This window comes from Elephas maximus, chromosome 12, assembly GCF_024166365.1.
Source record: "Elephas maximus indicus isolate mEleMax1 chromosome 12, mEleMax1 primary haplotype, whole genome shotgun sequence".
Lineage (NCBI taxonomy): Eukaryota > Metazoa > Chordata > Mammalia > Proboscidea > Elephantidae > Elephas > Elephas maximus.
In genome coordinates this window covers 98,675,577-98,689,681 of record NC_064830.1, presented here as the reverse complement: position 1 = coordinate 98,689,681, position 14,105 = coordinate 98,675,577, and the positions used below count along the sequence as shown (strand labels likewise).

General features: G+C 48.0%; 1 protein-coding gene across 5 annotated transcripts in view; it reads right to left on the bottom strand.

The window, feature by feature from the left end:
• The window catches only part of SDK1 (sidekick cell adhesion molecule 1), a 1,136,389-nt gene that overhangs the window by 166,406 nt on the left and 955,878 nt on the right, over positions 1–14,105 (bottom strand). For all 5 annotated transcript variants that reach the window (XM_049902716.1, XM_049902719.1, XM_049902717.1 and 2 more), the window contains 3 exons: positions 9,121–9,230; positions 6,748–6,898; positions 5,900–6,137 (listed from right to left, as the gene is read on the bottom strand). In XM_049902716.1, coding sequence (XP_049758673.1) covers positions 5,900–6,137; positions 6,748–6,898; positions 9,121–9,230 — 499 coding nt within the window. The remainder of the gene's footprint in view (positions 1–5,899; positions 6,138–6,747; positions 6,899–9,120; positions 9,231–14,105) is intronic.

The following is a 14,105-nucleotide window of genomic DNA, read 5'->3' as shown; positions in this document are numbered from 1 at the left end:
AAATGAAGAACACCAAGGCCACACGACAACTAAGAGCCCAAGAGACAGAAAGGGCCACATGAACCAGAGACCTACATCATCCTGAGACCAGAAGCACTAGTTGGTGCCCGGCCACAATCGATGACTGCCCTGACAGGGAGCACAGCAGAGGACCCCTGAGGGAGCAGGAGATCAGTGGGATACAGACCCCAAATTCTCATAAAAAGACCAAACTTAATGGTCTGACTGAGACTAGAGGAATCCCGGCGGCCATGGTCCCCAGACCTTCTGTTGGCACAGGACAGGAACCATCCCCGAAGACAACTCATCAGACATGAAAGGGACTGGTCAGCGGGTGGGAGAGAGACGCTGATGAAGAGTGAGCTAATTATATCAGGTAGACACTTGAGATTGTGTTGGTAACTCTTGTCTGGAGGGGGGATGGGAGGATAGAGAGAGAGAGAAGCCGGCAAAATTGTCAAGAAAGGAGAGACTGAAAGGGCTGACTCAAGAAGGGGAGAGCAAGTGGGAGTAGGGAGTGAGATGTATGTAAACTTATATGTGACAGACTGATTGGATTTGTAAACGTTCACTTGAAGCTTAATAAAAGTTAAAAAAAAAAAAAAAAAAACCCTATGGAGCAGTTCTACTCTGGACACACAGGGTTGCCATGAGTTAGAACTGACTTGAGGGCAACTAACAACAACAACAACACAGCCTTCAAGAGCCTTGTCTTTGTGTAGGGATCTCAATTCTAGCACGCCACCTTGCAGAGACTCAAGGCTGCATCTCCCGTTCCTGTATGGGCTTCGAATCTCACTTCTGGAAACTATCAGGATAGATCCACCCCCCCCCCCCACCCCATCCAGGGCAGCTGCAGCAAGAGTTCAGTATTACCTACTGCTCTGGTTTTCAGCTCTCTTTATGCCTCTGACATCTAGGGATATCCCTTTTATTTTATGTTTTTTTTTTTTTTAATATCAAGAAATTCAAAATTTCTAAAAATTATATTTTATCCATAATTTTCTAGCTGGTGACAGCAGAAGTCTTTTATATTTTCTTAGTCTGCCTTTTGCTGTCCCTCATAATTTCTCTAGTTCTCTTCATTGCCAGGAAAATTCTGATATTGAAGGTAATGGAGCTCTTTAACAATCCATGGATCACACTGTGACAAGATGAGGGTAAGTCTGTCCCAATCTCTTATTTCTAACATAATATCTACAGCCTGAAAGAAGGTGGGAGGACATCTGAGCCTGCCCTGGCTGCTTTGGGTAAACCCCTGAAAGTATCAGCCTGCTTTGGAGCTTGATACTTGTCATGGTGACTACTCTTCAGTGGCCTCGTTCGTCCATTAAAGTTCACACTGCTCACTCACAGAACAATATTTCTCTGTTTCTCTGTGTAACTGTTTAAATCGATCCATCTCTATCCACCTATCAGTGGTTAAGCACTGGATCACTGCCTGAAAGATTGGTGGTTCGAACTCATCCAGCGGTTCCGTGGGAGAAGAGACCTGGTAATCTGCTTCCGTAAAGATTACAGCCTAGAAAACCCTATGGGGCCATTCTACTCTGTCACATGGGGTTGCCACAAGTCAGAATCAACTCGATGGGCCCTAAGAACAGCAACAATCTATCTGTCTGTCTGTCCCCCTATCTCTATTTCTCTCTTTCTCCCTGCCCAGGGAAGATTAGGAAGAAATAGAAACATTCTTTGTGGCTAAAGGATGTTGCCTGTGCTCTTAGACCAGCTTGGAGTCTGACTGGCGGCAGACAGGGGTAAAGATAAATCCTAGTAACTTATACCTGTTTCCTGATAACGGCAGCCCGGTATTCTTGGTGGGAACTGGAGAGTGAGAGAGAAAAGGACGAGGAGAGAAGCGTCTACCCACTGCTTGCGAAGCCTTTGCTTATCACACCACACATAGAAAATGCCCCTGTATGGCATGCAGTAAACACACTGCATCTGCCCTCACACCTGTTACCCGACCCAGCATGTGTCAGTTCCCAGTCGACACTGGGTAAAGTGAGTGATAAGAGGAGAAGCCAAGGGGCTGGCACAGCTCATAAGGTTCAGTGGGCCTTTCTGTTACTTATTTTTCCAGTGGATCCATTCGAGCTCCCTATACTTCCCTCACTGGCTTTCAGCTACTCAGATCTGTTGGGATCCCTTGGCACTGTCTCCCCAGTTCTTCATGCCCCGTAAGGGCTCCTAACCAGGCACTGGTTTAGGATCGGGCAAGCCTGGAAGCAATGGGGCTCACCAGGTGTCCCTCCCTTCCACGCTCTGCATCTTCTTCCTCCAAGGCCAATGCCCAGCCACGTCGCATGCCAACCACTTCCTCTGCCTTCCTCCTGCTGTGCACTTGACCTTCCCAGCTTCACCTTTTTATATATTTCCCATTAACATCACTCTAGATTCTAACTTCATCTCCTCAGGCAAGAGTGTTCAATATGTAAAAAAAAAAAAAAAAAATTAAACAATCAAATAATTTTGCTAAGGTCCCTGGGTTTGTGCTAGACTGCAAGCCTAAAGGTTAGCACCATGGAAGACAGGCCTGGTAATCTGCTTCTGTAAAGATAGTTGTTGTTGTTAGGGGCTGTGGAGTCCATTTTGATTCATTGCAACCCCATACGACAGAGTAGAACTGCCCTATAAAGTTTTCTAGGACGTAATCTTTACAGGAGCAGATTGCCAGGTCTTTCTCCCACGTAACTGTTGGGTGAGTTCAAACTGCCGACCTTCTGGTTAGCAGCTGAATGCTTAGCCATTCCACCACCAGGGGCTCCTTCTGTAAAGATTACAGCCAAGAATACCCTATGGAGCAGTTCTGCTCTGTAACACATGGAGTAGCCATGAGTCGGAATCAACTCAAAGGCAACTAATAACAACAACATTTAATAAAACAACAACACAACAGAGAGGCTATTGGCTCACACACGTCTTAGAACATGGACAGAGAAGGCTCTGGAGGAGGGTGGGGGCAGGTCCCTGGGACACTTGTGAGGACCCCAGTGAGGAAACATTGCTGGAAGGGGCTGGCAGCCTCATGTCCCGTGTCAGCTTTAAGCGCGACCTCTCTAACTCTGTCTCCTTGGAGGCTCAAGAAAACATGGACTCACACCGGGCTCAGAGCCCACCTCGGGGAAACATAGTTTATGTCTATGATGGGACTAAAGTAACAACTAGAGCTGCAGCTCTTTCACTTAATGGAGACAATCGGTGAGGAGAAGGAAAAGAGAACAGGTTATAACGTTCAGCATCAATAAATAAAATGGACCAAGGACTTTTTGAGTGAAGCAGTGGACACGGTCATGGTCTTCACCTTCTGACCAACGCCTGCCCCACTGGCTCAAACTTCCATAGCTTTTCCTCATCACCTGTCTGGGGGAAGGTCAGGGATTTATATTATGTACTATTTCCAACAGCCTAAGTTTGTCTTCCAGGAGCCCTGGTGGTGCAGTGGTTGAGAGCTCAGCTGCTAACTAGAACGTTGGGAATTCAAGCCCACCAGCCACTCCATGGGGAAAAGATGGGACGGTCTGCTTCTGTAAAGATTTACAGCCTTAGAAAACCTCTGGAGCAGTTCTATTCAGTCCTATTGGTCACTGTGAGTCAGAATCAGCTCAAAGGCAACAGGTTCCGTTTTTTTTTTTTAAGTTTGTTTTCTACCACCTGGAAGACAAACTTAAACTGTCAGTTTGTCAGACATGCCCCTTTGGACATATCGTCAGGAAAGACCGATCACTATAAAAGGACATTATGTTTGGTAAAGTAGAGGGCCAGCAAAAATGAAGAAAACCCTCCACGACATGGACTGACATAATAGACTCAATAGACAAAAATGGACTCAAACATATCAATAATCATGAATAGTGCCAGACTGGGCAACGTTTCCTTCTGTTAGACATAAGATTACCATGAGCCGACTCCGTGGCAACTGACAACAACAAGTTTGTCTAGAAGTACTACACCCTCCGCGACAGACCAAGTACATGTTACGACTTCTGTTAAAGAAGATGGAGGAGGGCAGCAGCTGGTTGATTTCCTTTCAAGACAAAACCTCTCTAATTCAGAGGAGATGGGGAGGACCTGGTCTTTGTTACAGGGTATAGGTAAAGAAGGTGGCATCCTTCCAGTTGTGTTTCTGGATACTCAATTTGGGCTGATACAGTTCTCTAGACCATTGTGAACTGGCTGAAGTAAGTCTACAAAGCCCAGAAGATCAGGGAACACAGTCTGTCACCAGCATAACTGCAGCAGAGACTGCTAAACACTCATCAGCAACACTTCTCACTTAGCCCCGTGACTGAGTTCTGGCTGACGGGCTGTGAGCAGAGTGAGGTGTGCCATCTCCACACAGGTCCTAAGAGACAGGTGAGCCATCTCCACACAGATACTAAGAGACCGATGCACAGTTCCACATGTCCACAGGTGTGCCATCTCTGCACAGGGCCTAAGAGACAAATGTGCCATCTCTGCACAGGGCCTAAGAGACAGGTGCACCATCTCTGCACAGACCCTAGGAGACAACTGCACCATCTCTGCACAGGGCTTAAGAGACAGGTGCACTATCTCTGCACAGAGCCTAAGAGACACATGTGCCATCTCCATACAGAGCCTAAGAGACAGGTGTGGCATCTCCGCACAGGGTCTAAGAGACAGGTGCACCATCTCTGCACAGGGTCTAACAGACAGGTGTGCCATCTCTGCACAGGGCCTAAGAGACAGGTGTGCCATCTCTGCACAGGGCCTAAGAGACAAGTGTGCCATCTCTGCACAGGGTCTAAGAGACAGGTGTACTATGTCTGCACAGGGCCTAAGAGACAAGTGTGCCATCTCTGCACAGGGTCTAAGAGACAGGTGTACTATGTCTGCACAGGGCCTAAGAGACAGGCGCGCCCTCTCTGCACAGGGCCTAAGAGACAGGCGCGCCATCTCTGCACAGGGCCTAAGAGACAGTTGCACCCACTCTCCTTCTTCTTTTCCCTTCAGGTAGCTGGATGCAGAGGGTGATTAGACCCACAGGATAGCAGAGCCTGGGTCCTTGAACCACCTCATGGAAGACAGCCACCTGCCAAATAGGAACACCTGGCTCGGACTACAATATGAGGGAGCGATGAACTTCTAGTATTAAAGCAATTGGACTTTTGGGGCCTATGTGTTTTTGCAGGCTAGATGATCTTAACGTCCCACGCATATTAACCTGTGAAGAGGAGGCTCCCCTAAGAATCTTCTACTCACTCTTACATCTCATCACTGATAGAGAAATTATCCCTTGTTAAAAATTTAAAAATAATAACGTGAGTCTAGCCACTATTAGAATTCATCATCAATTTCATACTGGTGGCATAGGGTCCCAATGAAATTTTATCTGAATTACTGCTGAGTCCAACCTAATTAGTGGGCTAGTAAGTTACCGACTTAGGGACAGTGCTGGCTCAGTGGTAAAATCCCACCTTCCATGGGGGAGACCCAGGCTCGACTTCCAGCCAACGCACCTCATGCATAGCTACCACCTGTCTGTCAGTGGAGGGCTGTGTGTGTATTGCTACGATGCTGACCAGGTTTCAACGGAGCTTCCAGACTAAGACAGACTAGGAAGAAAGGCCTGGCAATTTACTTCCAAAAATCAGCCAATGAAAACCCTGTGGAGCATAATGGTCCAATTCATAACCAATCACAGGAAAGGTACAAGAATGGGCAGTGTTATTTTCTGTTTTGCATGGGATTGCCATGAGTTGGGGTCTGACTCGACAGCAGCTAACCACAATGACAACAAAGTGCTAACATAGGTACAGGTGGCATGAACCATTGGGGTGTCATGGTCTTGGGGTTTTGAGATGTAGGGAAATTCAGCCACATCTTTAAAGAGACACAGGGGGAGCTGAGTCTTGTGACTGGGGAGCCTTCCCCTCACCTGACTCCCGTGTGCGACCCCGCACCACCTCGCTCCATGGCCCAGCCCCGATGGCGTTGAAGGCTTGCATCTGCAGCTCGTATTCCGTCCATTCCTCCAGCTCCTCGATGGTGAACTCCCTCTCCAGCCGGTCATTGATAACTTGGGCCAGCACCTGAGCCTGGAGGTCTGCGCGCCAGTACTTGACCCTGTAGCCCACCGACTCAGGGTTCCCGTTGTACTGGGAGTCCGGCAAGGGCTGGAACAAAAACAGGCCATGGTGAGTTGACATCTTGAACAGCCACCTTGATGGGTCTCCAGGGGTAGGCCTATCTTAGGAGGCCAATCCCACGGGAATTGTTTTCTTGGGGAACATTCTTAGAATCTTCTATCCTACTTTTCCCTGGAACTTTTTTTTCTGTTAATTAAATGAAACCCTGTCAGTAACTTTGGCTGGGCATAATTTCTTTTAATACATTCTGGCTTACTTTTGTGGGAAATATGTTGATTAAATATCAGGTTGGCTCCCTTACAGATATTGAGTACACGTTCCATGTTGACCTAGCTTAAGGACTTGCAGGTCCTGCCTGTAGCATCACTGGCCTTCCTCCCCAAAGGCTATTCCTCTGTTCCAAGGAGACAGCTTGCAATGCAACTCATTAATGAGATCATTGGGGCTGGTCTAAGCTCTCATAAAAAAAAAAGCTCTCATACCAACTGTAAAACGTAATTTTTGGTTTAATGATGGGATTAGTTTGAACTTGGAAAAAGGCATGACTGAGAAGCTGCTAAGCTCTTGATTCACTTTGTACATCCCGGCACCTCTGGACGGTGTTCCCAGTGGGCCCCCTCCTGGCCGCACAACTTACCACCCAGCGCAGCCACAGGCTGGTCTCGCTTGCGGTGCGGATGGTGATGCTGGTTGGAGCCACGTCCGGTGGGGCTTGCAGGGTCTGGATGACCCTGGAAGACTGGCTGAAAGGGCTTGGACCAACAATATTCACTTGCCTCATTCGAAATCTAGAGGCAAAACCATTGAAGAAGGTTATTCTGAAGCAAAGGATTATCTGGAAAGATGAAACAAGACAAAACAAAACAGCAAGGTTTCTAAAGAGAGGGCTCAGGTGTGTGTCAAGCTGACTCGTTAAGGCCATTGCTCAAGGGTGCCCTCTTTCTCTTGGTTTTGTTTAAAATGCAAATTACATACATGGCCCTTTTCCCTAAAAACCTTCAAAGAATGGTAAATCTCTTACAACTCGACAATTTAAAATTCCCAAGTGCAACATAAAGCACTAGAAGCATTAGACAGAAATCTGAGTCCTCAGGAGCCATTAGCTTGTTCAAGTTCAGGGTAACGTAAGGGGTTCAAGAACCTCTTGAATGGAATTGAAGTAGTAACCAAAAAACTGTTTTATCGACCCGACAGGACAGAGTAGAACTGCCCCTGGGTATCCAAGGAGCTGTTGGTGGCTTTGAACTGCTGACTTTTTGGTTAGCAGCTGTAGCTCTTATCTACTGCACCACCAGGGAGCTGTTCTAACAATGACATCTTTTAAAGTCAAGTGTCATTTTAATGGCCGAAGTCATCTCCTTTTCCCCTATTTCTGCGGCAAATCAGACATGTCTCAAGATTCCTTATCTCTAAAATGAGGGTGGAGTTAGATGTTCTTTAAAACTTCTTACAAAGCTTTCAGTTCTGCCTGTTCATACGTACAATTGTTTTAATTGAATTTATATACCAAAAAAAGAATCCTAAGCACGTGTGCTTATTTATCCCAAAGGTTCCCTACATTTACATGAATTTAAGACAGGGACATTGGTCTTTAATCACAGCTTCTGATAGTGAATTGAATCGAGTTGGAATAATTATATTGTTGTAATTAATTTCATACGGTAAGTCTTGACGCCCAACAATTCATTTTACACTAAAGGCTTTTCTCGGAATCAAGTGCATCCTATCTCAGTCCGTCTGCTCTAATCTTCGCAGGAAAGACATTAAAAATAAATAGCAGCTAAATAGCATCTTTTGTTCGTTTTTTCTTTTTTCAACTCAATCTTGGTATTGTACTGAAAAAGTGTTCTTGACAAAGATGTAAATTTACCTTTTCCTCCCTGAATTAGTAATTCTGATTTCCTTTTTTCCCTCAATCTTATGAAATGTATTTGACCTGGCAGAACAATGACATTATCTAACTCAACATTTGGTGATAACTGGAAATTTCACCTCCATCAACGATCTTACGGGAAGTTATAACGTCTCTAACAGCTCCTGATGATGCTACCATTTGTGGAGGCTGGAAATTTACCGCCGGATAAGTTTCAGACAGGAAACCCTGGTGCTCTAGTGGTTAAGCGCTATGGCTGCTAACAAAACGTCAGCAGTTTGTATCCACCAGAAGCTCCTTGGCAACTCTATGGGGCAGTTCAGCTCTGTCCTATAGGGTCTCTATTAGTCGGAATCAACTCGACAGCAACAGGTGCGGTTCTGGTTTAAGTTTCTGGCCGGGTTTCAAACCAGTTCATTCTGGTTCAAACCCCTGCTGAGAATTTGCATTTCTACTCCAGATATACTGAATCAGAATCTACATTTTGACAAGATCCCCAGGTGATTCTTACGTGTGATAAATTTTGAGAGCAATTGCTCTACTAGTGGTTCTCAGAATTGGTCCCTCACTGGCACAATTAGCATCACCTGGGAACTTGTCAGAAATGCAAATTCTCACCAGGAGTTCAAACCTGATGAACTGGTTGGAAGCCCTGGTTTCAGGATCAAGAAGCAAAAGGTTAAATGGCATGTTATGTGCTCGATTAGCCAGACTAGCAACTCCTGGGCCCTGCTAGGCAGAGAGGTATTCGGAGGACATCTACCACTCTACTTTGTTGCCACACAGTGTGTTAATAGCCACAAGTGGTCACGGAGTTTTGTAAAGGACAGCATCATCTCTCCGGCTGCCTGCGGCTCCTGGTTATTAAGCGTAATATAACAGGGAGTCATTTCTCCGGGCTGCTTTGGTGGCTAGGATTGATGGAAAGAACATTCCTAATCTAAGATCAGGGTATGCTCTCCCTGGAAATGATATTCAACTCTGTGTCCTGGCTGTTCTTTAAGGTTTGATTTGCTGTAATTGTTACTTGGAAATGTCTCATTTACTTACATATGGCAAGATTTGTTAGTGCAGACTGAAGCCACCTGTTCAAGGCGGCACTCTCCCCTGTGGCAGTTTATTGCCTGCTGTTCTCACCTGTAGTGAGTGTAGGGCGTGAGGTTTGGGATTTCAAGCGTCTGGGCGTCAGGCTCGTTCTCCTCCTCGTACAGGCTGACCCAGTCCTCTTCCTCACCGACGGCCCCGACCTGGGAAAAGTGAGATGTGGAGGTTGGCTGCGGGGCCCCAGGGCCTGTGGCCGCAGTTGCTGTGGGTGGGCTAGGCACTCACACCATGTCCCCCATGTGTAGTACAGGCTTTTCTTATGTCCTCCATTTTGTCTTGGTGAGTTTTAGCCAAAAGTTCAGCCACTTGGGACTGGGTCCCAGGTTACTGTTAGGTGCTGTTGAATTTGCTCTGATTCATAGTGACCTCACGGCCTCATGGATAACACAAAGAAATGTTGCCCGGTCCTGCACCCAGAAGGGTCCCAGGAGAGCTGGACAAACACCTGAGGGCTCAGGGGGCATGGGTGGTAGAAAGGCCTTCACCCAACAACTGTCCTTCCTCTCACTGGATAGATAAGGACTCAAAGATTGGCCAAAGGGAAATGGCTTGGCCAAGGCCCTACAGTGAGGAGTAACAGCCATGGCTACAGCCAGTGTCTAACTCAGGGTCCAGAGCCACTTCACTACACTGACAGGGGGATTTCATCTCTCCCTACTCCTGGACCCCACCCGTTTCTGCCCCAACACACACTAAAAAGATACCACTACTGGCCCCCAGCATAAGGGAGGGCTGTTGTGGATGGAATGAGGTCCCCCCAAAATATGCACTGGACTCCTGAACCCATACCCATGGATATGATCCTGTTTGCAAATAGGGTTTTCTCTGTTATGTTGATGGGGCCATATCAATGTGGGGTGTGTCCTCAGCCTAAACACTTCTGAGTGACAGAAGGAACACCACAGACACAAGGACAAGCCAGCACAAATGAGGGAAGACAGATGCCACATGAAAATTGCCAAGGAACCCAGGAACAGGACCTGAAGGAGATAAGAACCTTCTCCCAACAGAGAGTCTTCCCCTGAATTTGGACTTCTAGCCTCCTAAGCTGTGAGAAAACAAACTTCTGATTGTTAGAGCCACCCATGTGTGGTATTTCTGTTATAGCAGCTCTAGGAAACTGAAACAAGGGCCTTGTACAGAGAAGGACCAGTTGTCTTCTGGGAGGGACCCTGGCAGGCACAGTCCCCTTAAGATTTAAAAGAACCGACCCAGTGCAGAGCTGATAGGCGAAGAATTGCTCCTTCAAACGGAGGTTTGCAGGGGAGTGCCCCAGCTTGATCCCCTTCCCTCACCAAGACCAAGACTGTGCCTGGCCCAAGGACCGCCTCTCACTGGGTTTGTTCCTAACCAGTGACTTCTCTCCCAGTCAGCCTGCTCGGAATATTTCCATGTTGTCCCAGCCCTATTGGTGACCACCCTAGCCTGGCCCGAGCTGGGCTTCCCACCTGTCCCAGCCACACACCCCCCCCCAGCTGGACCTCCACTCATTCAGCCTTGCTGAGGCCACATGGGACAAGATGGGGGACCTGCGCAACCTCATGCCAGATGGCAAGTCCTAAGATGTCCCCCATGCAGGCTTCCCTGTCCCTGACACCGGTATGCTGTGGGCCTGGTATTGGTGACCAGGTGGCTCGGTGCACTCTGGGAAACATGCAGGGCTGACTGTGGGCAAGGTGAGAGGTCAGGCCAGACATGCCAAGTGGCTAGGACCAGCCCAGGGCCCTGTCCACTCAACATTTCACAAATGACTCAGATGGCAGAGAGGAAACATGATTGTTAAGTTTGCAGATGAAATCAAGTTGGCTGGTGGCCAGTTCACTGGAACATGGCAGGATGATCCCAAAGAGTTCTCGGCGAAAGGGAGAATGGGTAAGAAGGAAGAGCTCAAGAAGACACAAGTACTGGGAGGCAAGCTTCCTAAAAGAAACTCAGTGTGCAAACTACAACACTCCAAATGCTCCGATTTAAACCTGGAAATACAAAGTGCGCCGACTGGCCAAACATTCAGTGTGAAAGAGCTGGAGGTCAGAGCAGAGGATGGTAACATCAAAATCAAACCTGACCAGTTGCTGTCGAGTTGACTCTGACTCATGGCAACCCCATGTGTGCAAAGGAGAACTGTGCTCCATAGGGTTTTCAAGGCCATGACCTTTCAGAAGAAGATTGCCAGGCCTTTCTTGTGAGGTGTCTCTGAGTGGGTTTCAACCACCAACCTTTCGATTAGTAGTTGAGTGTGGAGCTGTTTGTGCCACCAGGGACTCCTAACGGTTATCAGGGGCATCAGCAAGGCAGAAAGGCAGGAGAAAACAGGACACTGTGATTAGGAAAGGAGAACCAGACCAGAGGTGGGCTGGTTCTCAGCACCATGATCCCCACTGAAGCCCTTGAATCCTCACTTCAGAAGACTTGTGTGGCTAGATGGGGGTGATACAGTATGCAGAATCCTTCTCCTGGAGGAGAGAAGGGTCCAGCCTAAAGGGGATGGAGCAGCTCTAGACATGGGCCAAGTCCCCCGCTGGTCCATGGCTGCTGCCTGCCTCCTTCCTTGTGTCTGCAAAGAGGCCCAAGAGGCAAAGGCTGGCCAGTGCTGAAAACCGCCGGGGACCATATAGCCCCGAACGCAAATGAAGGACGAACTCATGGTGGGGGGTAGGGGTGACTGGGTGCCTCCTGGAAACAAGGAGCACACTAATGCCCACTCCGGAACCGCAGAGAGGAGACCCCCCCGTTGCACCTGGCGTGAATGATGACTGGACTAGCAGATACATGTGGGGCTGCAAGAAACTGTCCTCCCCATTTCACGTGGGGGCGGCTGACCTGTTCAAGGTCACCCACAGTGTTGGCCGCAGCTCAGCCCAGCTCCCGACACCTCAGGGTACCACCCTGTTCCATGAAGGACACACTTGCAGCAAGGTGGGAGAATGCACAACGTGCTCAGTCTTCAATGAGAAGCAGCTGGAGGGGGGGGGCTGGGCACGTCTTGAGGGAGACATAGGCGTGATGGGGCAGCTGGGACCAGATACTGGGGGGCAGATTGCTGAACCACCACATTTTCTCAGCTCACATGGATGTTGCTGTTGACGTTAGTTGCCGTCCAGTTGATTCCAACTCATGGCGAACCCATGTTTGCAGAGTAGGACTGCTGCATAGGTTTTCAAGGCTGTGACCTTTCAGAAGATCACCAGGCCTTTCTTCTGAGGTGCCTCTGGGTGGGTTTGAACGGCCAGCCTTTCAGTGAGAAGTCAGGCGTGTAACTATTTGCACCACCCAGTGACTCCTCACTTAGTACCATTCTCTAAATTGTGAATAAAATGCATGAATCCCTTAAAATCAAAATTCTGCCAGGTCCCGTTATATTTTACTGAGTGTAACAGGACCCTCTGTTAAACAGGGGCTCCAGTATAATGATTTAGTGGTTACAAAGCTTGAGGTGGGCTACGCTCAGTGAAAGGATTCCTCTGGATATGAAACCCAAACACTTGTGCTACTTCTTAGAAAACAAGTTTAAAAAGGAAATAAGAAAGAAAAAGAGATGATTTCAGCTTTAAGCCAGTCAACTCATTATTGTTAGGTGCCCTCGAGTTGGCTCTGACTCATAGTGGCCCCACGTATAACAGAGTGAAACGTTGCCTGGTTCTGTGTCAGTCTCACAATAGTAGGTATGTTTCAGCCCATTGTTGTAGCCACTGTGTCAATCCATCTTGCTGAAGGTCTTCCTCTTTTTCACTGACCCTCTACTTTACCAAGCATAATGTCCTTCTCCAGGGACTGGTCCCTCCTGATAAGATGTCCAAAGTCAGCAAGACAAAGTCTCACCATTCTTGCTTCTAAGGAGCATTCTGTTGGTACTTCGTCTAAGACAGATTTGTTCGTTCTTCTTGTAAAAAAAACAAAAACAAAAAACCAAACCCAGTGCCATCGAGTCGATTCTGACTCATAGCAAACCTATAGGACAGAGTAGAACTGCCCCATAGCGTTTCCAAGGAGCACCTGGCAGATTCGAACTGCCTACCCTTTGGTTTGCACCCGTAGCACTTAACCACTACGCCACCAGGGTTTCTGTTCTTCTTATAGTCCGCAGTATATTCAATAGTCTTTGACAGCACCATAATTCCAATGTGTCAATTCTTCTTTAGTCTTCCTCTTTCATTGTCCAACTTTCACATGCATATGAGGTGATTGAAAAGACCATGGCTTGGGTCAGGTGCACTTCGGTCCTCAAAGTGAGATTTTTGCTTTTTAAGATTTAAAAGGCTTCTTATTTATCGCTCAATTCTGTGTTTAGATGCTATGACAGGGACTGCCACCAGGGTGATCATCTTTCACTGGGTTAAGTGACTGGAAGGGACCAGCTACCCTCTGCATCTGGCCCACCACCAGCAGTGGTGAATACAATTCGTGGAGTTTTGCATTTCTTTACCTCATCCGAGCTCATGGGCCTGAAACCGATGTGTGGGCCAGTCTCATTTATGCCTGACGCTTCACCATGGTAGAGAAGCAAACAAGGCTGAGAGATGGGGTTCTGGCGGTGGCGGGGCCTGGCGTGTACTCCCTGACCTCACGCTCTTGGCCTAGAGGCCCAGCATGGATCGATCCTTTCTGTCCAGCTGCTTCGCTGGCCTGGAAGCATTTGTCTGCCAGCCAGGTTGCTCCCCTGACCCCTTGGTTGTCCATCTGCCTGTGCAGGCCTCTCAGCTGCTCGGAGCAAGCTCTTGGCCATGTGGGTGCTGCAGGGTGAGGAAGCAGGGCCCGGTGGCTCAGAATGCTGGAGTCGGCAGGGTCAGCATGGTCAGGTAAGTGATGCTGAGTGTCAAAGACTTCCATCCACATGACAAAGCGATTTGGAAGAGAACTGGAAAGACTTCAGATGCTACCCAGAGGCGAGAGAGACAAACCAGGAGGCACCGTGAACACTGGAAGAGCAGGAGACGGCGAGGAAGACAGGCAGCGACAGGCAACTGAGCTTGCCCAGTTACTCTGAGAACATTAACCTGCAACTCTGTTAGCAAGGGCCT